At 44.0% G+C, this 24,755-nt stretch overlaps 1 protein-coding gene across 3 annotated transcripts; it reads left to right on the top strand.

Moving 5' to 3' along the window:
* Nucleotides 1–362: 362 nt before the first annotated feature.
* Nucleotides 363–23,077, top strand: LOC110302442 (F-box/WD repeat-containing protein 15-like). Of its 3 annotated transcripts, none has more exons than XM_085828299.1 (10): nucleotides 363–452; nucleotides 1,213–1,250; nucleotides 1,441–1,604; nucleotides 2,651–2,769; nucleotides 10,974–11,183; nucleotides 16,120–16,278; nucleotides 17,131–17,341; nucleotides 18,744–18,922; nucleotides 19,218–19,342; nucleotides 22,972–23,077. In XM_085828299.1, exons 1-10 carry the CDS (start codon nucleotides 363–365, stop codon nucleotides 23,075–23,077), a joined length of 1,401 nt encoding a protein of 466 aa, XP_085684425.1. The 3 variants fall into 3 exon arrangements, with proteins under 3 accessions (XP_085684425.1, XP_085684426.1, XP_085684427.1); XM_085828300.1 differs by having other exon boundaries at nucleotides 10,974–11,187; nucleotides 16,124–16,278; XM_085828301.1 differs by lacking the exon at nucleotides 16,120–16,278.
* Nucleotides 23,078–24,755: the final 1,678 nt, after the last annotated feature.

The following is a 24,755-nucleotide window of genomic DNA, read 5'->3' as shown; positions in this document are numbered from 1 at the left end:
TAGAAAGTTCTGACAAGTACATCATCAATCAGGCCACCCCAGATCGTGTGCTTTTGGTCTCCAGAGGGCCAGGAAGGGGTTGTTGAGCTTATCTATGCAATGAAAATCACTGTGGAGTGAGTTCAAGTGTGAGCGCTCTCAGCTGAGTGCATCTGTGAGAGGCGCACCAGTGAGAGGAGGCACCAGTGAGAGGAGGCACCAGTGAGAGGCGGCAGGAGGACAGGCTGAGAGTCTACACAGCTGCAGCTTGCTCCAGTCAAAGCCTCGTGACCTGTGGTTGTCAATCCTGCTAAATCTTTGGCCAAGCCAGTAAAAAGGAACAAGCTTGGGAGGAGAAAGAAGAGTCAGTGTGGACTTAGAAGATGGAGGTCCATTTGCCTAGTTTGCCGTTGATGGAAATCTTCTCCTATCTGGATGCCTACAGTTTGCTACAGGCTGCCCAAGTGAACAAGGTAAAAGCTCCTTGGCTGAACTCCTCCATTCTTTGCATCCTACATGAGGCCCTTTGGCCTTTCCCACTCAGTCTTGGAGTCTCGGCTACCACAGCACCACACTCACACAGCCTGGCTTCCTTCTGTCCTTCCTTCCTTCCTTCCTTCAATCCTTCCCTTCCTTTCTCCTTAAACTTACCTTATGCAGACCTGTCTATTCAGCTCTGACACGTTAGTGTCTCACGGACTCAGTTGCTTCTCTTGACCTACAGAAGTGCCAACCTATAGAATAGCAAACAGATACATCTAGGGGGCATGGGCAACCATTATCCACTCTGAAGACCTCAAATCCAGCTAAATGAGGCAGGAGTGGTGGTGCAGGACTGTCATTGAAGCCCTTGGGAGGTGGAAGCAAGATGATCATGAGTTAGGGTCAGACTCAATTACAAGAATTTAAAACCAGCCCAGGTGACTAGACACCCTATCTCAGAACAGTAACAGTGATAACAAAATTCTGTTAAATGAATGGAACAGGCTGCCCTGCGGGGATGTGTTGCTACTATGTGACATCCTTGATATTCCTTCTCAGACCTTTGAGCCTGGCCCTCCTTCCTCTGAGCCCTCAGAAGGTGACTTGTGTTTGCTGGGGTAGGGCTACCCAGGCTGGCTCAGCCTGGAGAGCTAGGACTGTTTGATTAACCTGTGTAGGCCCAGCCCAGAACAAATTGAGAGCAGGAGAGGGAGGCAGTTGTTGGTTTAAGGATTCTTTTCTCTCTCATAGAACTGGAATGAACTTGCAAGCAGTGATGTCCTGTGGAGGTAAGGAGAGGGGCAGGGTGGGGTGGGAAGAGGGGACAAGATGGGGCTGAGAGGGAAGAAGAGGCCTTCTGATTCTGGACATGGACCAGTGATGTGTGAGGATGGTTAGTGAATGCATGCACACAGTAACTGTGGTTCTAAGGTGAGGTGACTTGGGTCAGCCTGATGGGAATGCAACTGTGCATTGCAGGAAGTTGTGTCAGAAGAGATGGCACTACTGTGACTCGGATACCCTACAGCTCCTGGGCACAGAGACATGGAAGCAGTTCTTCATTTTCCGAACATGGCAAGAACACGCCAAGACCCGGGCAAAGCCAGAAGATTTCACTTACAAGGAAATTCCTTTGGAATGTGGTATGAGCTTGGGTACTCTAGAAGAGACCCCCACTTGGTTTTTCCCAGTCTGTGCAGTCCTGCATTCTCATTTAATAAGAGGAAGGGAATTGTAATTTAACAGGATGGGCCTGCTGTGCTAGTCTAGCCATGGAGCCAATCTGTGATCTGCTGAGTGGTCAATATCTTAACACCAGCCCTATCGTTCCCTTTCCCTGAGTGCTTCATACCCTTCTCAGAGTGTAGAGAGGATTTACTGGGGAAATTACCAAATAGGCTTTAGTATTTATCTTTTTCAAATAACTTCCTCTAAACTGTTTTCTGATGGAGAGATTCTTGTTTTTTACATTTATTATTTTCAGTATGTCTGTATATGATGTGTATACATAGGAGTGTGTGTGTGTGTGTGTGTGTGTGAGAGAGAGAGAGAGAGAGAGAGAGAGAGAGAGAGAGAGAGAGAAGACAACTTTGTGGAATCTGTTTTCTTGAAGGGAAGAATCTTATCTTTTCCATTTGTTTTGAGATAAGGCCTCACTCTATAACCATGGCTAGCCTGGAACTTCATCTGTAGACGAGGCTGGCGGCAAATTCAAGATCTTCTGTTTGCCTTCAGTAGGAATGATACATGATTTGTCCTTCTTTTTGTTTTCTCTTTTCTTTCTTTCTTTCTTTCTTTCTTTCTTTCTTTCTTTCTTTCGACAGGATCTCATGTACTACCGGTAGACCTCAAACCCTTCATGTAACACACACCAATGCACTTCGGACCTTTCTGCTGCCAAATTAGTAGTGAGTTCCAGCTTATTGGCCTTTCAGAATACAACTGAGAACTCTGCTCAGGAGTCACAGCTCTAGGCCCCAGACCCATTTTGTATCTATAAAAACAGATTAAAGAGTAAATGTTTCTGAACTAATGTCCAGCCTGCAGTGTGCTTGGCTGCCTCTCACTTCATCCTTTCCACAGCTTTTCCCAAGCCTTCACAAGGCAGAGGGAAGGGAACCATACCTCCTTCAGTTTGAGTTGTCCCTTGACTGTCTGCTGTCCACATACTGTTGGGGTTTCCTTGCAGAACCTTATGGATATGCATGTTATATCTCAGGGCGTGGCATAACAAGAAAGAGACAAGACAAGTCTGTTGTCTGTATGGTGAGTTCCAAGAACACGATTTCCACCTGGGATATTCACAAGGTGAGTCTGGTCGATGAGTTGCAAATGTTACCCTCATATGAATTTTAATTTCATCTTTTTGTTGCTGGTGGTGATGAGACAGGACCCCCCTGCACAGAACTGGTTGTCCTGAAGGCCCCTGACAGATCCACCTACCCTGGCTTCCCATGTGCTTTGGTCAAAGGTTTGCACTACCACACCTGATTTTCCCTCCTCTTACTTTTTTTTTTAAAGGTTTATTGTATATATGTATGTTTTCTGTGCATATATGTATGTGTGATCCGTGTCTGCTGCCTGTGGAGGTCACAAGACGGTGTCAGGTCCCTTAAAAACTGTAGTTTCAGATGATTATAAGCTGTGGGCACTGGGGCTGCGGGCACTGAACTCGGGTTCTCTGCTAAGCCATCTGTGCAGGGCCTGTCAGTGTTTCAAAATTTTCATCATAGAGATTTTCATCCAAGGTTGGGTTTTCTCCTAGGTATTCTTTTTAAAGATATATTTTTGATTTTATATATATATATATATATATATATATATATATATATATATGTGTGTGTGTGTGTGTGTGTGTGTGTGTGTCTGTGTGTGTGTGTGTCTGTGTGTGTGTGTGTGTGCCTGTGTTAGTTTATGGTTGGTGCCAGCTGGCAGAAGCCAGAGGCTGTGAGGTGTTGTGTAGGCTTAGGTAACCCACCCAGGGTTCTCTGCAAGAGCGTTATTGCTCTGTACTGCTGAACAATCACTCTGGCCCCTTACTCCAGGGTTTGTTTGTTGGTTGTGTTTTGTTTGTTTGTTTGTTTTTGTTTTTGTTTTGGAACAGTGTTTCACTGTGTAAGAGCCTTGGGAGAAACTTGCTCTGTAGACCAGGCTGGCCTTGAAATTTGTGATCTGCCAAACTATGCCTGCTTGGAATCAAAAGCATATACCCCGTTCACCAGGCCCCTTCAGGGTGGTGGTTGAGGCTGCTCTGAATCAGAAGGCTTCCCTGTTCCTTCTTTACTTTGTTTATTACTCTATAGGAAGGGTGGTGATTTTTTTTCATGATAACATTGCAGCCTGTCAATTTTCTGGAAGTTTATCAGTTCTAAGAGTTTTCAGAGGAGTCTTAGGATCTCTAATACAAGCTCATAGTGCCTGCAAATGAGGAAACGCTGGCGTCTCTCTCCTCTTGGCCTCCCTCTTCTTTGTTTCTCTTGTTTTATTGTTTTAGCTAAAACAATACCATGTTGAATGAGAGTAGAAAGTGTGGATTTACTTGTCTTGTTCCTGATTTTGCTGGGAATGCTTTGGTTTTTTTTCTCACCCTATTTTTGTATGTACAGTAAAGAAACTGCTGACATTACTGTTTCTTGATATTAAGATTTTTATTGCAGATATGAGAGAATGACCAGAGAGATCTAGAAGAGTCCAAAGCAAACGAAGGAAAAAGTAGACTGGGTTGTGTGTTTAAGACTAGGAAATGTTTTGTAGAGTAGAGTATCATGAGGTTGAAGGGGGCCTCAGTGGGCAGGCCCATGCTGAGGCATCCCTCCCCTTGATGTACCAGACATATGATGGGTATAGTGTAGAATAGAGTTTATTTAGGACATTAGAAGTGGAGTTGAGAAGGGAGTAAAGCAGAGAAAGATAGAAAGGGAAAAGGGGAGAAATGTTGAGAGGAAAGGAGAGGCAGGTTAGAAAATGTGGAGTGGGAGAGGGAAGGGGTAAGGGGAAAGAGGGAAAAACAGGTTAGGGAAAGAAAAGATTCAGACAGAAAGGTCAGAGAGAGGGAGTATGGACCCAACAGCCCCTTTTATAGCAAGCAAGGCCTATCTGGCTGTTGCCAGGTAACTGTTGGGTGGTGCCCAGAAGGAATGCTAACATTTGTCCATTTTGGTTTAATTTTAAAAAGGAGAAAGTAGAAAGAGGCGACGGTGAAGCAGGAATAGGGTCCTTGTAATCTTTAACTACTTTTTGCTGACTTTGGGGTAACTTGTTGGTCCAGTCTTAGGAGTGTCGTTTTTTTTTTTTTTTTTTTTTTTTCCTTCCTGTGCAGGATCTGTGGTACCATCTGTGGGTAGGAAGGAACAGGCCCAGTTGAAGCATCCGTGTCTGTGAGAGCAGGTGCTGACACATCTGTGGGTTGCTTCTCTGGAGCTGTCCTGGAGGATGTAGATTTTGAGTAAACACCTGGACATAGCAAGGTGCTGGAACAGTTATGTATATTTGAGGAAGAGAATAAAGTCAAGTGCTTTTGGGAGAAAAAGAAATGTTCTCAGGTGTACATTAGAAACCGTTAGGTCTTGGTGGTTGGGGTGAGAGGAGTCCCAATCCCAGGGAACAGAGAGGAATCCAACCCTCTGGAATAGACAACAGGAACTTAGGCTATTGATTGGCAGGTGTACTTATCTAGATGGGATCTGTGTGGGCCATGAGAGTTGAGTCTGAGTGGGTTTTTCTGGAGCTCATAAGTTTACAAATGAGATAAATCTGTTAACAGCAGGAACACACTTTATGATGAATTTAGGGAAGACAAAATCCTTTCATGGAACAGAAGAAGTAAGAAGGGCTTTTTCCTTTTATCTGGGAGACTGAATATATATATATATATATATATATATATATATATATATATATGAGTTTAGCATGATGAAACACATTTTAACTTTACATTTAAAAGACAAGTAAAGGAACCTTGAAAATGTGACCATGTGAATATGATAGTTGATTATATAGTTTATCATGAAAAACACCTTAAGTCTATAGATAAGAATGATAGAGAAAAGGTATGGCTTTGTAGCGACATCAGAGTAGGGGCAGCTGGTACAAGGTGATGTAAGTTTACTTGACAGAGTCATCAGAAAAGCTGTAAGTGGCAATTGTGAGTTAATTCCAGGAGGTACACATAGCCAGCAGTCTTTAAAGTGGCCAGGTTGTGTGACATTAAGGAGTTGGTAGGCCGAGGTCAGGATCTGAAACAGAAGACAAAGGAATGACAAGTTAGTGTTATTTGTGAGGGGGGATGTCCAGGAAGTAATGACCTTGGAGGAGGGTAAGAATGTTCTGTGGTGGGCGAGACAAGTCTAGGCCCCTAAGGGCCATAGCTCTGGTTACCTTGTCAGCTCAGTTGTTTCCCTTGGAGACAGTAGAGTCATCCATCTGGTGGGACCTGCAGTGGACAATTCCATCTTGACTCTGGCAGAGGTAGTCTGGCCATCAGGCCCAGAAGATGAGAGGCTTTTTCCTGTGGGGGAGGGGCATGGGAGAGATGACTCACTTGTCTTAGGCAATATGAGACATTTAACTCTCTGGGTATCCTCTGTCCACAGAATAGGGCAAGCCCTGGCACCAGGCCGGCCATGGAGCAGTGATTCTCAGCTGTTGTCATACCACAATCTAGGCAGTCTTGTCACTGTTCCATATCACTCAGAGACCTTGGGCGGTGAGGGGTTCACTGTCAGGATTTGGGAGTCTCTGTCTATTATAGTAAGCTAAAACATTTAACATTACATTTAGCAGATTTCTGACAAGATTGAAAGCCAGTATGTATTAAGTATATCTGAGTTAGATAATCTGTGTTTATTTGTTCTAGAATGTATCTAGTAAATACGGAGAATACATTGTAACATTATGACAGTAGCAAAGACAAGGCTAAAGTTCTCTTTTGCAGATGGGAACTGGTTTCATAGGTTCCTGAGGAATAATAGCTTTTCTCTAATTGTCAGAAATCCCATAACCCAGCTTGATCTCATTTCTGGATATTTGTAGAGTCTTGAGAACTAACAATTACCACATAATACGGGGATGGCTACAAATTTGTGTGTTAGTGGGCTCTCTGTTGCTATGTTGAAAGGCTATGGCCAAAAAAGTAAGTTGGAGGGAAGGACTCACAAGTTAAAGTCCATCAGAGGAGGCTGAGGCAGAAATTGAAGCAGAGTCCATAGAGGGTTGATAATTCTTTATGGCTCGCTCTCCATGACTTGCTCAGTTAGCTTTCTTATACCACCTAGGACCATTAGCCTGGCTGCAGCACTGCCTAGAGTGGACTTAATCCTCCCCTATTGATGACTGATTATGGAAATACTCTACAGATGTGCTAAGAGACAATCTGCTGCCACGGATGTGGGGGTGATGCCCTCCCTCAATTTACCACATGTTGGTAGTAGTGAGAGCTTGCCCTGAACTCTTCTTTCTTTGATAGTGTCTACTAGGATTTGGGGTACCTACCCCAGGAGCTAAACATAATGGGTGTGTCTTACACTGAGCATAGTTCTCCTGGAACCTTCCTGAGCTGTTTGACTTAGGGTAGGAATTATGGCTAGAGCTGTGGCAGCATTGCTTGACCTGGTTGTAGCACAGCTGTGCAGGTAGATAATCTCTCTTCTCTATGGTTTTGTGAGTGTTAGAGGCCCATATGATGCCCTGGGAGAGGGATGTTGGGGACCCTAATACCAATGGGAAAGAACACAGGACTGGCCATGCCTGTGGTTCTTGAGGACATTACTCCTGGCTTGTCTCAGCATTATGACACCAGATTCCCACTGTGCCATCCCTGGTGGTTTATGGAAGATTCTTTCTCCTGTGTACTCTGACTCCTGAGATGGCCAGCTGCTGAGTCATTGTAGGAGAGAACCAGGTGAATGCTGAAACCTCAATGTGTGTCTTGATTATCTATCGTTCTCTCAACTTTTTAAAAAAAAAAGTAATAGAGCCTAATGTAGGGAACATTAATCCATTCTTGATGTTGGTTGGTTCTGTTCGTCTAGGAGAAGGTCTTTTTTTTCTTAGATGTTTTCTTCATTTACATTTCAAATACTATCCCCAAAGCCCCCTATACCCTCCCACTGCCCTGCTCCCTAACCCACCCACTCCTGCTTCCTGGCCCTGGCATTCCACTGTACTGGGGCATATGATCTTCGAAATACCAAGGGCCTCTCCTCCCATTGATGGCAGACTAGGCCATCCTCTGCTACATATGCAACTAGAGACACAGCTCTGGGGATACTGGTTAGTTCATGTCGTCGTTCCTCCTATAGGGTTGCAGACCCCTTTAGCTCCTTGGGTACTTTCTCTAGCTCCTTCATTAGGGGCCCTGCATTCCATCCAATAGATGACTGTGAGCATCCACTTCTGTATTTGCCAGGCATTGGCATAGCCTCATAAGAGAGAGCTATGTCAGGGTCCTGTCAGCAAAATCTTTCTGGCATATGCAATAGTGTTTGGGTTTGGTGGTTGTATATGGGATAGATCCCCGGGTGGGGCAGTCTCTGGATGGTCTTTCCTTCTGTCTTAGCTCTGAATTTTGTCTCTGTAACTCCTTCTATAGGTATTTTGTTCCCTATTCTAAGGAGGGATGAAGTATCCACAGTTTGGTCTTCCTTATTATTGAGTTTTATGTGTTTTGCAAATTGTATCCTGGAAATTCTAAGTTTCTGGGCTAATATGCACTTATTAGTGAGTGCATACTATGTGTGTTCTTTTGTGACTGGGTTACCCCACTCAGGATGATATCCTCCAAATGTATCCATTTGCCTAAGAATTTCATGAACTCATTGTTTTTAATAGCTGAGTAGTACTCCATTATGTAAATGTATCACATTTTCTGTATCCATTCCTCTGTTGAGGGACATCTGGGTTCTTTCCAGCTTCTGGCTATTATAAATAAGGCTGCTATGAACATAGTGGAGCATGTGTCCTTATTACAATTTGGAACATCTTCTGGGTATATTCCCAGGAGAGAAATTGCTGGATCTTCTGGTAGTACTATGTCCAATTTTCTGAAGAACCGCCAGACTGATTTCCAGAGTGGAAAGCGTCAAAGAGCCTAATGGAGTGAACATAAATCCATTCTTGAGGTTGCTTGGTTCTGTTTGTCTGGGAGAAGGTCTTACCCCTTTATTCCTCTTTGGCCTGGAACTATGTAGTCCAGGCTAATCTCCATCTCAACAGATCTGTCTGCCTCTGCCTCCTGAGTGCTGGAACTAAAGGATTGATCCTACAAACCCAAGAAAAAGATTTTTATTTTGTTAGGGTCTCAATGTTTATAAACATTGCCTCCCACAAGCAAACTGGAAATATAACATAGTGAACAGGATGATTCTGATGTTGGAGGTTTTGGGGGGTTTTTGGTTTTTGTTTGTTTTTGGCAGGTGGGTGGTAGTAGGTTGTTTAGGATCATATCAGGCTATCCTAGAGTTCAGGCTGGCCTTGGACTCATGGGGACCCTCCTACCCCTGTCTCCTAAGTGCTAGGCAGGATCTTGTGGTGCATCATCATCGTACCTGGCAGGGGGAGCCAGGAGTGGAGCTCAACCTCAATCTCATGAGACTGAGTCATTTCTGTATGGTAATAAGGCCTTCAACAGGTTGCCTTTCAAGGGAGTCAATGCAGAAGTCACATTTTAGTGAGAGATTGATTCAAAGGGAAGATTACATTTAGAGGCAAGGAGATGTTATTAATAATTTTCATGCAAATGAGGATAGAGCTTTAAAAAGCTATATTGATTGCTGCCTCAGATATTTTAGTGTAATTAATTATGCTTTTCACTTTTTGTCATCAATTGTGCTGCTGGTGGAGTGTGTGTGTGTGTGTGTGATTGTTTTTAAAAAGACTTATTTATTTTATTTGCTCTGTCTGCATGTACACCTGCATGCCTAAAGATGGGATCAAATCCCATTATAGATGGTTGTGAATCAGCTTGTGGTTACTGGGAATTGAGCTCAGGACCTTTGGAAGAGCAGCCAGTGTTCTCAAACACTGAGCCATCTCTCCTGCTTCTTGAATTTTTTTTAAGCAAAAGGAAAGCCTGGAAGAGAAACCTGTTTTTCTCATTTGCAGTGTTTAAGAACTGATGATACAGTAACCAGTTTTGGAATTGATTCATTGTGAACAGCTTTGTTTCATGTGTTGTAAAACTTAATACTGCTAGAAGTGGTGGCTCAGGCTTTTAACTCCAGCACTCAGGAGCCAGGGGCAGTGAGTTTGAAGCCAGCCTGGTTTACATAGTAAGTTCCAGGAGAGCTAGGAGTATAGAGTGACTGAGTGACCCTGTCTCAAAAACCAAAAACCAACCAACCAAAACAAAACCCAAAACCAAACCTAGCCTGACTAGAAGTGACCATAGGGACATCCCCCCTGCTCGCATGTTAGGAAAAGGTGAAATGAGTTTGAACACAGGGCCGCTGATTGTTCTTCGTGCGTGTTTGTGGGAGTTGGTCTTCACTTCCATGTGGTTCTTGGGTACTGAACTCCTGTCATCAGGTTTAGTGACAGGTGCCCTTCCCTGCTGAGCCATCTTAGCAGTCATCTTCTTCTTTCTTGTCTGTATAGTAAGTGTGTGATCACCTCTGAGCATAATGCATGTGTCCTGTTTTCCTGTCCACTCCTGCCCCAAATCATCTAGATGTTTGTTTTCTTTGTTGTGTTTCTTTTTATTTTTAAGTACATAGGTATTGTGTCTGCATGTATGTCCATGTGACGGAGTCAGATCCCCTGGAATGGGCATTACAGACAACCGTGAGCTACCATGTGTGTGCTGGGACCTGAACCCAGGTCCTTTGGTTAAGAACATCTGGTGGTCTTAACTGCAGAGCCATCTCTCCAGCCTTGGGTTTCTTTTTCTTTTGAGATAGTCTTGTAATGTAGTCCCAACTGGCCTCAAGCTGCTAGTGACTTTTCTGCCTCTCCCTCCCTGGGCTGGGATTCTAGGCCTGTGCTACCATGCCCAGTGAGGGATGCTTAGAACTTCCATATTGTTTTTTTTTTTTTAAGATTTATTTATTTTATGTATATAAGTACACTGTAGATATATAGATGGTTGTGAGCCTTCATGTGGTTGTTGGTAATTGAATTTTAGGGCCTTTGCTCTCTATAGTCAACCCTGTTCACTCTAGTCAGCCCCGCTCACTGTGATCATCTCTGCTCAATCAATCCCTGCTTGCTCTGACCCAAAGATTTACTTATTATTATATATAAGTACAGTGTGGCTGTCTTCAGACTCGCAAGAAGAGGTTGTCAAATATTATTGCTTGTGCTTGTCAACCACATATGGTTGCTGGGATTTGAACTGATGACCTTTGGAAGAGCAGTCAGTGCTCTTACCCGCTGAGTCCTCTCACCAGCTCAAACATTCATATTCTTTCCTTGTAAGTAAGAAGGGTTCCAGTCTGGATGAGGCTTCCAAATAAAGCTGGTGGGTGAAAGCAGCTGAACTGGAGTTGGTAAGACATGATGATGCTCTTGTTTCCCAGAGCATTATAACCTGGGTAAGCCCAGTACAGCCAGCAAGTATCAAGCTGTTGACTACCCTCCCTGAGATGCACATTGCGGTCACTGTAGATATTCAATCAACTATCAAACTGTGGGACTGTCACAACAGGGAAGCTCTGGCGACTAGCAACCTGGAATCTCCATGCAAATCACTGAAAGCTGTCATTACCAAGGATGACCCGATTGTCTTGGTAAGTGACCCCCTCATCTGGAAAAGTCACACAGAGCAAAACACTTGCCAATTTGAGGTCCCATTACTGTTAAATCTTGGAGTTTGTCTCTGCAAACCCTGAGAGTTCATCACAATATACCATAAATATGGCTATCCTTTATCCTTTGACCTATTTCATGTACATTTCCTTAAGCCATTCTCTTAAAAAATGTCATTTTAAAATTCTTTCCTGGGATCTGGGGAGAGATGCCTCAGTGGGTAGCAGTGTTTACTGTGCAAGCATGAAGACTTGAGTTCAAATCCCTGATACTCACATAAAAAGTGGGATGTGGCTAAATGTGCCTTTAACCCTGGTTGTTGGGGAAGGGAACACAAGGGTCACTGGGACTAGACTGCTGGTAGCCAAGCCAGCCTAGCTCCAGGTTCAATAAGAGACTCTCTCAGGAAATCAGGAGAAGAGTGATCTAACAGGATACCTGGCATTCTTGACTGGTTTCAGTGTATGCCCAGATATGTAATCTACATACACATACATAAATATACATACACACACACAATTTTTTTAGTGAGTTTACATCTTGTCTTTGAATTGTTTATTATTTTTGAATCTGTAAATTTAGGTAGGGACAATAGAGAAAAAATTGAGAATTTTATCAGATATTGATAAAAAAGAATAATGTTGCTGTCCCAGTGAGTCCTGAGGAGGAGTGACTTAGGGCTTGGAAAATCTTTGCATATACCCTACCACATGTGTTTGAGACAGAATTTCATTATGTACTCCTGGCTGGCCTAGGACTCACTGTGTAGACTAGGTTAGTCTAACTCACCGAGATTAGACTACATCTGCCTTCTGAGTGTTGGAATTAAAGACATATGCTACCATGCCCTACAAAAGTTACTTAAAATAAACCTGCACGGCATGGTGGTGAATGTCACAGAGGCAGGTGACTTTCTTGAGTTTGAGGCTAGCTTGGTCTACAGAGTAAGTTCCAGGATAGCCAGGGCTACACAGAGAAATCCTATCTGAAGAAAACTCAAAAGAAAAAATTATTTGTGTTTGAATATTTTGCCTGCATGTATGTCTATGTATCATGAGCAGGCTTGGAGGCCAAAAAAAAGCCATTGGAGCCCCTGGGATTGAAACTACACACATACACACAAATACACACGCGCACAAGCACACACACACACACATGCATACCCCCAACCCCCCCAAAACCACACACACACACACACACACACACAATGTGGGAACTAATGGGGGGGTAGGGGAAATAAGGGGGAGGGATAATAGTCCATGTCCAGCCAGAGTGCCTCCTATGCTCTGGGCAGGCAGACATGGGAGGGCTGCCAGATGCTTTTCACTCGGCCCTGGGTGGGCATCTAAGCCTCTGACCCCACTCGACAGGGGGTGGACCAGGGGCAGCTCCAGACCGGGGTCCCAGGGGTGATACCCTGTTGCCCAGGGGTTATAGGAGTATGCGCAGTGGGCCTTGATGAGCAGAGACAGTCTATGGTTTTAGAGCTTAAGTGTAGAGAGGCAGGGGGAAAGAAAGAAAGTAGAAAGAGAGAGAGACCGGTTATGGCCAAGAGGAGAGAAGGGGGAAGAGAGAGAGAAGAAAGGCTAGAGAGTAAGAGGGAGAGAGTGAGATGAGAGGAGAGGAGAGGAGAGGAGAGGAGAAAGTAAGAGTGTAAGGGGAGTAAGAGGAGTAAGAGAGTGAGGTGGGGCCAAGCAGCCCCTCTTATGGTATGCTGTTGTCTTTACTGTTGCTAGGTAACTGGGGAGGAGTCTAGCCTGCAGGTCAGAAGCTTGGGACATTGCCTATGTGACTATGTGACAACAACCATGCTTCTCTTGTGGGGGCTGAGGGGGCGGTAACTTCAACAGGAGCCAGAGTTCCCGGAGCATGAGAGAACTCCTTCCATCCTATGTAGGTGAATTATCACCACTGGGTCCTGGGGTTTAACATCTAGCTTCAACTGGAAACCAGGCTGTCTGTGCATAGCCCAATGCCTCACAACTATCCCTTCTGTTTTTATAAGAAAACGGGGTGTGTGTGTGTCACTGTGTGATTGTGTCATTAGTTGTGAAAATTTAGGGTGGAGTGGAAGTATCAGAAGAAAACATATAGCCTAGAGACGTAGCACAACAAAGCCAGAGTAGTAAGGAGGGTTAAGGTAAGTGTTGAGAAGGTAAGAGATTGTACGATCAATTAATTTTTCCATGGGTAGTACAATTTGAGGCTAATAACATCAGTTTTGAACATCAGTTAATTAGTCTAGATAGACATTATGTTTTCCTCACTATCATGTAATGTTCCCCAAGTTCAGTAGCCATTTGGCTTTGGCAAGAGAGTTCATTTGTAGCTGGAAGGTCCCAAGTCTGTCTTTTGTAGGATTTAGTGTGTGTCTTGGGAGTCTTCAGTCAGATGAGGTTCTTGGAGGAAGGCAGCTTTTGTCTGTAGGTCTCAGGAGATGGTGCTGTCTCAGGTGGACTTGTGACAGCAGGCACTGTGTGGAGATAGACCTGTAATTGTAACAGAGGAGCAGAACACCGCAGGGGATATCTGCATAGGGTGAATAGCAAAAGTTATGCCTGTCATGGTTTGCATAAGAGCACACCATGGTCTGTTTTGATGGCTGAGGAAGAAAATATCATGTTGATTGTGTATCTGGGGTAGGCAGTTAACAGTTTGTTTGTAAAAGGAAACTGGGTGTTAATTAAGGATTGGATGACTTTTGAACCTCAAAGGAAATTTTAAACAAGTTGAAAGAAATTTTTGGGCATGTATCATGAATACTAGAGAGAAAATAAGCATTTAGATAAAGAAGCAAGAAAGTTTTGGGTTGAAAAGCACGATTTAAGTGTTTCTGTAGGGGGAGCACAGCTTTGGGTGCAGTTTTCCTGGGCTTAGCTGGATGGGGTGTTGGGGGGGGGGCGGTACATTGTACCCTGTGGTTAACTTTCTCTTTTGTTTTTGTTTTTGTTAAGCAGAAGGTGAAAGTTTAACATAGAGCGTTGAGTGGAAGGCTTTTTAGCCGAGGTGGCTGTCCGGCCGCCGTGGTGGTGGTGCCATCACCTCCGCCCGCCAGCACAGTGCTGCCCACTGCCCACCGTGTCTCTTTTGCCTCCACCTGCCCGTTCTGGCAGCATCACCCACTGCAAGAGCTGCCCGCCGCCTTGTCTGCCGGCCCACAGCCCGCCCTGGCGCGCTTTGTCTGCTGGTCTGCAGTCTATTCTGGGACTCCTTTCCCTGGGGCGGGGCCAGCGGTCGGTCGCTCCCTTGGTGTGGGCCGCACTCTTGGGGTGCTGTGGTGAGGAGGGAGGGACAGAGCTCAGAGCAACACTGCTGTTTGAGGAGGCAGAGAGTTAGGGCAGGTGCAGCTTTAGAGCAGAGTTATTTGTATAGTCACAGATCAAAGCCAAGGGGCTGCAGAGCCTGGAGAGCAGGCTACTTGGAGCTGAAACCCGTGGGAGAGACAGGGAGTGGGGAGGAAGCTGACCAGGAACACACACACACACACACACACACACACACACACACACACACACACACAGAGAGAGAGAGAGAGAGAGAGAGAGAGAGAGAGAGAGTCTTTTTTAGCTGGTTCTGTCTTACATGGATGGAACCATCTTCTTGCTACCATCTGTGGGAACTAAAAGGGGTATGGGGAAGAAGAGGGGAGGGAGGATAGCCCACATCCGGCCAGAGTTCCTCCTGTGCTCTGGGCAGGCAGATGTGGGAAGGCTACCCCGGAGGCTTTCCACTCAGCCCCAGGTGGGATTTAAGCCACTGACCCTACTCTACAGGGTGTGGACAAGGGGCAGCCCCCAATACCAGGGGCCCCGGAGAGAGGGAGAGAGGTTCGCACACAGGCAAGAGTCAGTGCAGCAGGCCTTGATGAACAGAGACCCTCTGTGGTTTTAGAGCTTTAGTGTAAACAGGCAGGGGGAAAGAGAACAGGTGGAAATAGAGAAACCAGCCATGGCCAAGAAGAGAGAAAGGGGAAAGGGAGAGAAGAAAGGCTAGAGAGTAAGAGGGAGAGAGGGGAAGAGAGTGAGAGGAGAGAGGAGAGAAAGTAAGAAGAGTGTAAGGAAGCCAGGCATGGTGGCACACGCCTTTAATCCCAGCACTTGGGAGGCAGAGGCAGGTGGATTTCTGAATTTGAAGCCAGCCTGATCTACAGAGTTCCAGGACAGCCAGGGTTACACAGAGAAACCCTGTTTCGAAAACAAACAAAAAAACCAAAAAAAAAAAAAAAAAAAAAAAAAAAGAGTGTAAGGGGAGTAAAAGGAGTAAGAGAGTGAGGTGGGGCCAAGCAGCCCCTCTTATGGTATGCTGTTATCTTTACTGTTGCTAGGTAACTAGGAAGGAGTCTAGCCTGAAGGTCAGAAGCTTGGGACATTACCTATGTGACTACTAACCATGCTTCTCTTGTGGGAGCTGAGGGGTCGGTAACTTCAACAGGAGCCAGAGTTCCAGGAGCATGAGAGAACTCCTTCCATCCTATGTAGGTGAATTATTACCATTGGGTCCTGGGGTTCAACATCTAGCCTTAGCTAGATGGAAACCTAGATGGACTTCTCAGCTAGCCTGGAAACCAGGCTGTCTGTGCATTGCCCAATGCTCTACAACACAACACAAACACACACAGACCACACAAACACACTTTCTCACCCTCTGTCTCTCTGTCTCTCTCTGTCTCATTCTGTCTCTCTCTGTGTCTCTTCTCTCTCTCTGCCTCTTCCCATAGTTACTTACTGAGTCATACCCCCAGGTCTAGAGAATCTTATTCCATGGGATCAGTGTAGACACTCTGTGAGGCAGGCTGGTCACAGCTTTCGGTCTTGTTACAGGACATGAAGACACAGTGGTGTATCTCAGAGCAGATAAAACTGCTTCCTCCATGCTTAACCTTTCCCCACTGACCAGGTGCCACTGCTCTGATTTCAGGCAGGCGATACCTTGGGTAACCTGTACATCTTTAGAATCCCAGATTTACACCTCATTTCTGCAGTCAATGTACTGCCATGTGATATTGATGAAATCTACTGCTCTCCTCAGAAGAAATGGGTCTTACTGAGTAAGAAACAGTCATATATTTTGCCAAAGGTAGGTCTGTTCTAGCAACTCCAGGGTGAAGATGGGAAACAGTGGGAAGGTTGAGCCTTCAGGGATATCCGGGCATACCACCCGCCCCTCCTAAGCCCTATCATAAGAAAAGTCATCTGACAGTCAGAAAATAATAATAATGTGCTTGGGAGTAGTAACCTGACAAGTCACAATGGCAAATGTCTATTACTGAAGTGTCCTTGAAATGTGGCTCAGCCAAAGGATGAGGTGAAATAACAGTTCCCAGACACCTTCGCTGGCCCTGAACGCAAAGCAAATTTAGATCACTGGCTGGCATGCATTTCAGATAAGTGCTACCATACCCAATGCTTTTTATACTGCCTTCTCTCTTAACTGCCAGCTCTCTGGTGCCTGGTTCCCAGGTACTGTGAGAGCGATGGTCTGCTCAGAGGCCAGGTACTCCTCAGGGCCCAAGCATATTTATTTGGTTTTATACATTGACATACTTTCAAAGCAGTCTAGGTTACAATATAACAGTCTCAATTCCTCATTTAAAGAAAATGTCCAGAAGAGCCCTGGATTGGTCCTCTGCACAGGGAAAATGTACTTAACCAAGCTCTGATGGATGTGTCCATTGCAGTAGGATGACCGATGTGCCTTTTGACCTGAGTCAGGGACTCCATCCTGTCTCTGATATGTGATGGGAGGGGCAGGAAGAGGGTGAGTTATTCGGACCTTGAGTGGGAACAATGACTGCTCCACCCTGTCCTGGGTGAAGAACAGATGCGGCCATTCTGGGGTTTCTTTCAAAAGCCCCTCATGTGGACTGTGCATGTGCCAGGCTGCAGAGATTTACTCTTCATTGATTCCCCTGGGCAATACTCTCTGCAGGTGTTTTACATGAGCAGCCTACTGAGGAGATCAGAATTCTCTGCCCCTGTGTCTACCCTTCTGGAATTTTCCTTATGCCAAGAAGCCTTCTGGACCCCAAGAAGGGAAGACAGGATAACCCTGATGTCCAGAAGTGATATCTCCAAAATCACAAAGTTTAAAACATATGATTTGAAGCTGGAAGAGTTTGGGAACAAAATTATTGTTAAAGGTAAACCATAGAAAGTTCTCAAGCCAGACATGATGGCACACACCCCAAATCAGGAGACTGAGTCAGGAAAACTGAGTCCTAGAGGCTGCTGTCTCACAAACGCAAAGATGGAGCTGTGAAGATGGTTTAGCATGTGCACATGCAAACATACACTCACACAGACATGTACACGTACACACACACACACACACACACACTGATAAATTTATAAAAGGCCAAGCATGGTAGTGCACACCTTTAATTCCAGCATTCAGTGGAGACACAGGCAGATCTCTCTGGGTTCCAGGCCAGCCTGAAATATTTAGTGAGTACTCTGTTAGTTCATTATGCATAGTGAGATTTTGTTTCAAAAGAAAAAAACCCACATGACAAGCAATAAATAATTATAAGATGGAGTGGAAAAATGGCTTACACCAGTTGTTTTGTACCTATGGGTCATGACCTCTATGACAAACTTCTATTTTCAAAAATACTTAAATCACAGTTGATAACCGTAGCAATATTACTATTATGAAATAGCCATGAAAGTAACTTTATGGTTGGGCAGGAACCCTCCCAATGCCACATGAGATCCATTTTACAGTTCAATAAGAAGCCTTAGAAATGTTGAGAAGGACTGGCTTAGAAGATAGAGGCACTTACCTACCAAGCCAGACAACCTAGTTCAATTCCTGGGGTACCACATGATGGAGAGCAGATCAAAATCCTTCAAATTGTCCCCTGATCCCTACATGTGTGCTTCTGGCATGAATACCTACACAAACATAATAATGTAAAACAATTTTCAAGAGAAATTACAATTTCTCTGTGTCTCCCCTAAGTGTTAAGCTATAAATGCTTGTCATTGTTTTGTATTTTCAGTATTTGAAGACAGGGTCTCTCTATGTAGCCATGGCTAACCTGGAACTTGTTCTGTAGATCAGGCCGGACTTGACTTGAACTTGGAGATCCACGGGACTGTGCTGGATTGTGGATCACCGTATGATGATGCTCCACATGATGATTTTGTAAAGGGAGCAGGAGGCTCCTTGCCCAGATGTGAACTTGTGCCTGCTTGATGGTCACCATTCTAGCAAACTATGGATTTCTCAGGCAGACATGTTTCCATTTCTGTCATGGGCTAGGGACTGGGTTCTACTGTCCTTTCCCAGTACAGTTGTCTTTCCAAAGTTTGAGCTACTGACTGTCCACATTGTCCCTGTGTCATAGCCTGCCTTTCTGTGGCCATGGTCATGGACTTGTCTGGACATGGACTTGTCAGACCAATGGACTGTATTCATTGTCTCTTTCAGACTAGCATGCCATGGAAGGAGGGATATGCTTTTCAGTAAGCACTAAGGGTTTTTCTCCTACTTAAATGAATGAAAAAATTGCCTCTGTATTTTCTGTTTGTTTGGAGCAGGAAATTCGATAGCAGGCTTTTTGTTGCCATATTACAAGGAAACCCCGAACTGGTTTGGAGTCAGTGATAAGGACACGATTGTTTGTTCAACTGAATTCTCTCTCTTGCTCTTTACCAATAACGGTCACCGTCTGCAGACATTTCAGTACTTCCCAGAAATGATCATGAGACTCTGTGTGGTATGTTTGGAATTTTTCCTCTCCAGTGGGGTTTTAAAAAAAAACTACATTTACATTTTTTTTAAACTTCATACTATTGGGATGTGCACTTATGCATTTGTCTATGTGTGAGCACTTGCAGAGTTCACAGGCCGACTTCCTGGTGTTAGTCTTTTTCTTTTTCTCTTTACATGGGCTCAGAGCAACAGACTTGCTCAGCAAGTGCCTTTACCTGATGAGCCACCTCCCAGGCCCTCTCCCTGTCTTTTAATGTGACATTGACTCCAGTCTACTTACATTTGGGTGTTCTTTGAAGGATCCCGTTCATGTCATCATCACCTGTAATGATGGCTCTATGGATGTGTACGCATGGGAGGAGAGAAGCCTGCTGCTCAGGAAGTGTTATCGACTGCAAAACAGGAGACATTTGCCACCATACAGGTAATCTCTGCTTCTTGACTTAAACTGGACGTTAATTTTAAAACATTTCTGGAGCTGGAGAGTTGGCTCAGCAGTTAAGAGCACTGGCTGCTCTTCCAGAGGACTTGGGTTCCATCCCCAGCATCCACATGGCAGCTCACACCTGTCTGTAACTCCAATTCCAGGGCATCTGACTGACACCTTCACATCAATGCAGTGAAAGTAAAGTTTGAAATGTAAATAAAGAAAATATCTAATTGAAAATTTAAAAAAGAAAGTAAAGTTAAACATGTTAAATACTTCTGTGTAAAACTGAATTTTTAAAAAAGAAATGAACTTTCTATAAAATATATGACTAAATTTATGATCTCCAGCGTCACACAGAACAGACATTGTGCTGTAAATGTCTAATATTTAAGGAGTAGAGTCAGGAGGAACCAGGAGTTCAAGGTCACCTTCTGCTATTTACGAAGTTTATTGGCCAGATTGCAAAATCATCATAAACAAACAAAAATAGTGAATGGCTAAGCATAACACAGACCTGTAATCCCAGCACTCGGGAAGTAGAGTCATGTGGCCATCTTGTCAGTCTGAGGCCAGCCTGGTCTACATAGTGAGTCCCAGGACAGCCAGGGCTATAGAGCAAGGTTCTGTATTAGGAAAAAAGGAAGGGAGGGAAAAGAAAGAATTGCTAGTTCTTGGGCTCTCGGCACAAACAGTTATGTCAACAGTCTCAGGCCCACAGTAGAAGTGGGGGGACTGCTTCCTCATATCTTGTCTTTAATGTCAGGATGGGTTCTCCTGAGACTAGCCCCATCTTGGGTTCCTTCATCAGTGAGCTGTCATCATCTCCATTGGGCTAATTTTCCTTTGGCTTTTACTTGCCTTCATCCAAGTTATTTTCGGTGATCATGGTGTGGTGGTACAGGCCCCAAACCTTGCATCCAGGATGCTGAAGCCAATGTTGATTGCCTGTTAGCAAGACACCCTGACCCCATCTCCAAACAAAACAAAACAAAACAAAACAAAACAAAACAAAACAAAACAAAACAAAACACAAAAGAAGAGAAAAAAAATGAGTCTCCGCTCTTGCAGGATTGCTCTGTGTATCATATGCAGTCTTGGGAACAGACTGGCTATGAACTCTACCTTGAGATCCACCTGTCTCTCCCCTCAGAGTGCTGGGACTAAAGTTGTTTGCCCAGGATCCCTTTTTAACAAGGGTCAACAGCACATGAAAAGCTACCAATATAATTTAAATTACATGCATGACTTAAAGATAGTTCTCCCTCCGAACATAGTGGCTCACAGCTATAATTCCAGCCTGCTGGAAACTAAGCAGAATTACCTCAAGTTTGGGGCTAGCCCATGCTACATTCAAATTTAATGCTTATCTGGGCTACACAACTGAAAACTTACTTCAATTTTTCTTACACTCTGTGAGGTTTCTCTTAGTTCTCTTGATTGGTGGTGGTTGTTTGGTACATTTTGGTGTGTTGTTTGGTTGTTTCCTCCACTGGGCTGTGGAGACTTTGTAGTTTGATTCAGTCCCATTTGTCAGTTCTTGCTTTGGTGGCTGGTACTTGGGAGTTCCTGGTCAAGAACTCCTGCTTAGACCCAAGTCATGGGGCTTTTTCTACAGATTCTCTTAGTGATTTTCTAGTCTCAGATCTAGTCTTTCCTTCAATGTGTTACAAGTTGATTATTGAATTATTGAGTAGTGGGAGGTATAAGACTATGGTGGTCTTTGAATCTTCCTGACAGTATTTATTGGAGAGCCTATTACTTGTCCTTAAAAAAAAATGAAGAAATGATAAAAGTGCAGTTCTTCTCCTGGGATCTGATGTAGATGTTTGATGAAACGATCATTCATCAGCTTTTGATCACATCAGCTTGTTGTGATATATTTTAAATTCTGATACTGAGATAGCTTCAGTTTTGTTGTTTTGCTCAAAAAGGTTATGGCTATATAAAGTGTGTGTGTGTGTGTTTGAGCATGTGCATATATGTTGTTGTTTTGAGACATCTTGTATACCCCCAGACTGGACTGAAACTTGCTATACAGTTAAGGTTAGCCTAAACTGTATAGGGTAGCCATCTGATCATTCTATAGATGATCAGGTGGAATTTCCGTCTGCTTTCACGTTTCTTGTTTAATTATTAGAAACTTGTTTTTGGTGAATCTAGTGTAAATGGTTGGAACTTAATGTGTTTGGGCTTGAACTGCTTTTGACTCATTGTACAATTACCAATTTGGGGAGATATTTTGTCATTCTAGTCCTCGGGGAGTGAATCTAGGGTCTTCCATATGTAAAGGATGAACTCTGATAATGAACTTTACATCAAAATTTCAGGGAGTTTTGCTGTGTCCACTGCATGCCAGGTGGAGGGAGATAGGGAGATGCCATTTTTACCACCTCAGTGTAAAGCAGAATAAGAGCGTGGACGACAGGTTTTGGCTAGCATCTGTAAGGTCACAGTTAGGAGGATGTGTAATTTCCCAGGGCAGCCTGACAGTTATGAGCTCTGAGTGATCCAGTAGATGTTTCCCTCAGTAGTAAATAATGGAATGACTGACATGTGCCCCACCATCTCCACACTCCCTAGTGAATATGCATTGCTATATTCACTCCGAGTGGACCAAGTTTGGCTAAGCAAACAAACTTCAATTTTAAAATAAAATTTTTAAAGAAAATCTTTGGATTTTTTTCTGAGACAAGGTCTATGTAACCTAGACTAACCTCAAACTCCCTCACACTCTGCTAATTCCCTGGCCTCAGCTCCTAAGTTGACCTGATTTATTAGTCTGGAACATCACACCCTGCTGCTCTCTCTGTTCTTAAGCTAGGTAATGTACTGAACAACTGAGAATTGAGAAATGGGGCAGAGGTCTATTGCAGAAGGCTGGGATTGGAACTCACGCTATGCATGATAGTCGTCCTTAGCCAATGTGCACAGTTACTCAAAATTAACCTGAGATGGCTCAGCAGTTTAAGCAATGTCACCAAGCCTGACAAGTTCAGTCTCTGGAACCTATTGGTGAAAGGAGAGAACTGATTCCCACAAGTTATTGTCTACGAACTCCATGCATTGGAGCATATGCATGTACTACGGAACATACGTGCAGGTACACATAGGCAAACAAACCCATGTAGGCAGGTGAACAGGCACATACACATGTATATTTTCATATATGTACACACACCAGCAAGTGCACATAGGCAAGTACCCACTCAGGTACAAACAGGCACATACCTACACATACAGGCACACGCATTCTTGAGTACACACACACACACACACACACACATGAGTGTACACATACGCTTACATACATGACAACTAAGTATATTTTTATTTGTTTATTTTATGTATATGAGTACATTGCAGATGTCTTCAGACACACCAGAAGTGGGCATCAGATGGCATCACAGATGGTTGTGAGCCAATGTGTGGTTGCTGGGAATTGAACTCAGGACAATTGTGCAGTCAGCCATCTCTCTAGCTAGTGACAAATAAGTATTTAAAAGTTTTAAACAGACTCAGGACTGTGATGAAAAGACAGTTCTTTAACTATAGTTGATAAGAAGCACACCCATTTGAGTACTGACATTTGTTGTTTTTTTTTTTTTTTTTTTTATCGTTGGCAGCTTCATTAACAAAACGCTATGTGATGATGTGAGCATAATTCAGTTGATGATAGATGGTCACGGCCCCTGGTTTCTGATGGCATATGCCTTGAATATCTGCTCTTGAAAACTTAGCAGGTTGTGTGTCCTCTTCCTCAATAATAATAAAGGCCTATTTGCAAGCCCAGGCTGGTGATTTCAGTGTTGCTAAGCAGTGAAGAGGCCAAATGTGATAGTGCACACCTTTCATCCTGACACTGGGGAGGCACAGGCGGGTGGGAGATCTGAGTTCTGATGGCAGCCTGGTCTACAGAGCTAGTTCCAGGCCAACCAGGGCTACATCATGAAAACTTATTTCTAAAATTGGCTGTGACATCTGTCATTTCATTGCTATAGAGTTGAACCAGATGAGCAGGCTATGTGGGCAGCTTATCACTGTAGAATTTATGTGTCAAATTAAAAAATAGGCTTTTTTTGAGACTATAAATTTCTCCTTTTCAATATTCAAGATACAATTTGCAAAACACATGAAATTCAAAAAGGAGGAAGACCAAAGTGTAGATACTTTGATCCTTCTTAGAAGGGGGAACAAAATACCCATGGAAGAAGTTACAGAGACAAAGTATGGAACAGAGACTGAAGGAATGACCATCCAGAGGCTGCCCCACCTGGAGATCCATACAACAACCAAACCCAGACACTATGGTGGATGCCAACAAGTGCTTGCTGACAGGAGCCTGATATAGCTGTCTGTGAAGAGGCTCTGCCAGTGCCTGACACATACAGAAATGGATGCACATAGCCATGCATTGGACAGAGCACAGGATCCCCAATGAAGGAGTTAGAGAAAGGACCCAAGGAGCTGAAGGGTTTGCAGCCCCATAGGAGGAACAACAATATGAACTAACCAGTACCCCCAGAGCTCCCTGGGACTAAACCAGCAACCAAAGAAAACACACTGTGGGACTCATGTCTCTAGCTGCATATGTGGCAGAGGATGGCCTAGTTGGTCATCAATGGAAGGAGAGGCCCTTGGTCCTGTGAAGGTTCTATGCCCCACTATAGGGGAAATGCCAGGACCAGGAAGTGGAAATGGGTGGGTTGGGGAGCAGGGGGATGGGGGAGGGTATAAGGGATTTTAGAGAGGAAAACTAGGAAAGGGGTTAACATTTGAAATGTAAATAAAGAAAATAGCTTATAAAAAAACCTTCCCCTTCCCCCTTCAACCTTTAAACCTTCACATATACTTCTCACTGTTCTCTTTTGAATTTTTGACTTTTTTTCTCTCAAACCACTTTTTATGTCAAGGGCATATGGGCTGGGGAGATGGCTTAGTAGTGAAGACAACTGGCTGCTCCTCCAGAGGGTCTGGATTCAATTGCTGGCACACTGACAGCAGCTAACAATTGTTTGTAATCCATTCCAGAGGATATGTTACCCTTCACAGAGATATACATATAGGCAAAACAGGAACACATATAAAAATCTTTTTTAAAAAAGAAAAAAAAGAAAGAAAAGAAGCAAAGAAAAAAATAATTGTTAATAGACGTGGTGGCAGAGTACACTTTTAATCCCACCTCTTGGGAGACAGAGTCAGCCAGAACTGAATACAAGCCAGCCTGGTTTTCAGAGGGCGTTCCAACAGTCAGGGCTATGTACACAGAAAGTTTTTACTTCCTAGCCTCTAGACTGTGAGAAATGTATTTCTGTTGTCCATAAACTACAGAGTCTGTCGCAGCAGACAGTCAGTAGGTTATAGCCATTTTATTATGATAGTTCCAGTGACAGGCACAGCACATGTGTTT

This window comes from Mus caroli, unplaced genomic scaffold (genome assembly GCF_978045245.1).
Source record: "Mus caroli unplaced genomic scaffold, Mus_caroli_1 scaffold_11, whole genome shotgun sequence".
Lineage (NCBI taxonomy): Eukaryota > Metazoa > Chordata > Mammalia > Rodentia > Muridae > Mus > Mus caroli.
This window is presented reverse-complemented; position numbering and strand designations above follow the sequence as displayed.

Excerpts from the sequence above, each read along its gene's own strand:
- LOC110302442 (XM_085828299.1), top strand. The coding sequence starts at position 363 with ATGGAGGTCCATTTGCCTAGTTTGCCGTTGATGGAAATCTTCTCCTAT. Across the intron at positions 2,770-10,973 it reads CCACCTGGGATATTCACAAG|AGCATTATAACCTGGGTAAG; the intron begins GTGAGTCTGGTC and ends CTTGTTTCCCAG. Across the intron at positions 19,343-22,971 it reads AGACATTTGCCACCATACAG|CTTCATTAACAAAACGCTAT; the intron begins GTAATCTCTGCT and ends TATCGTTGGCAG.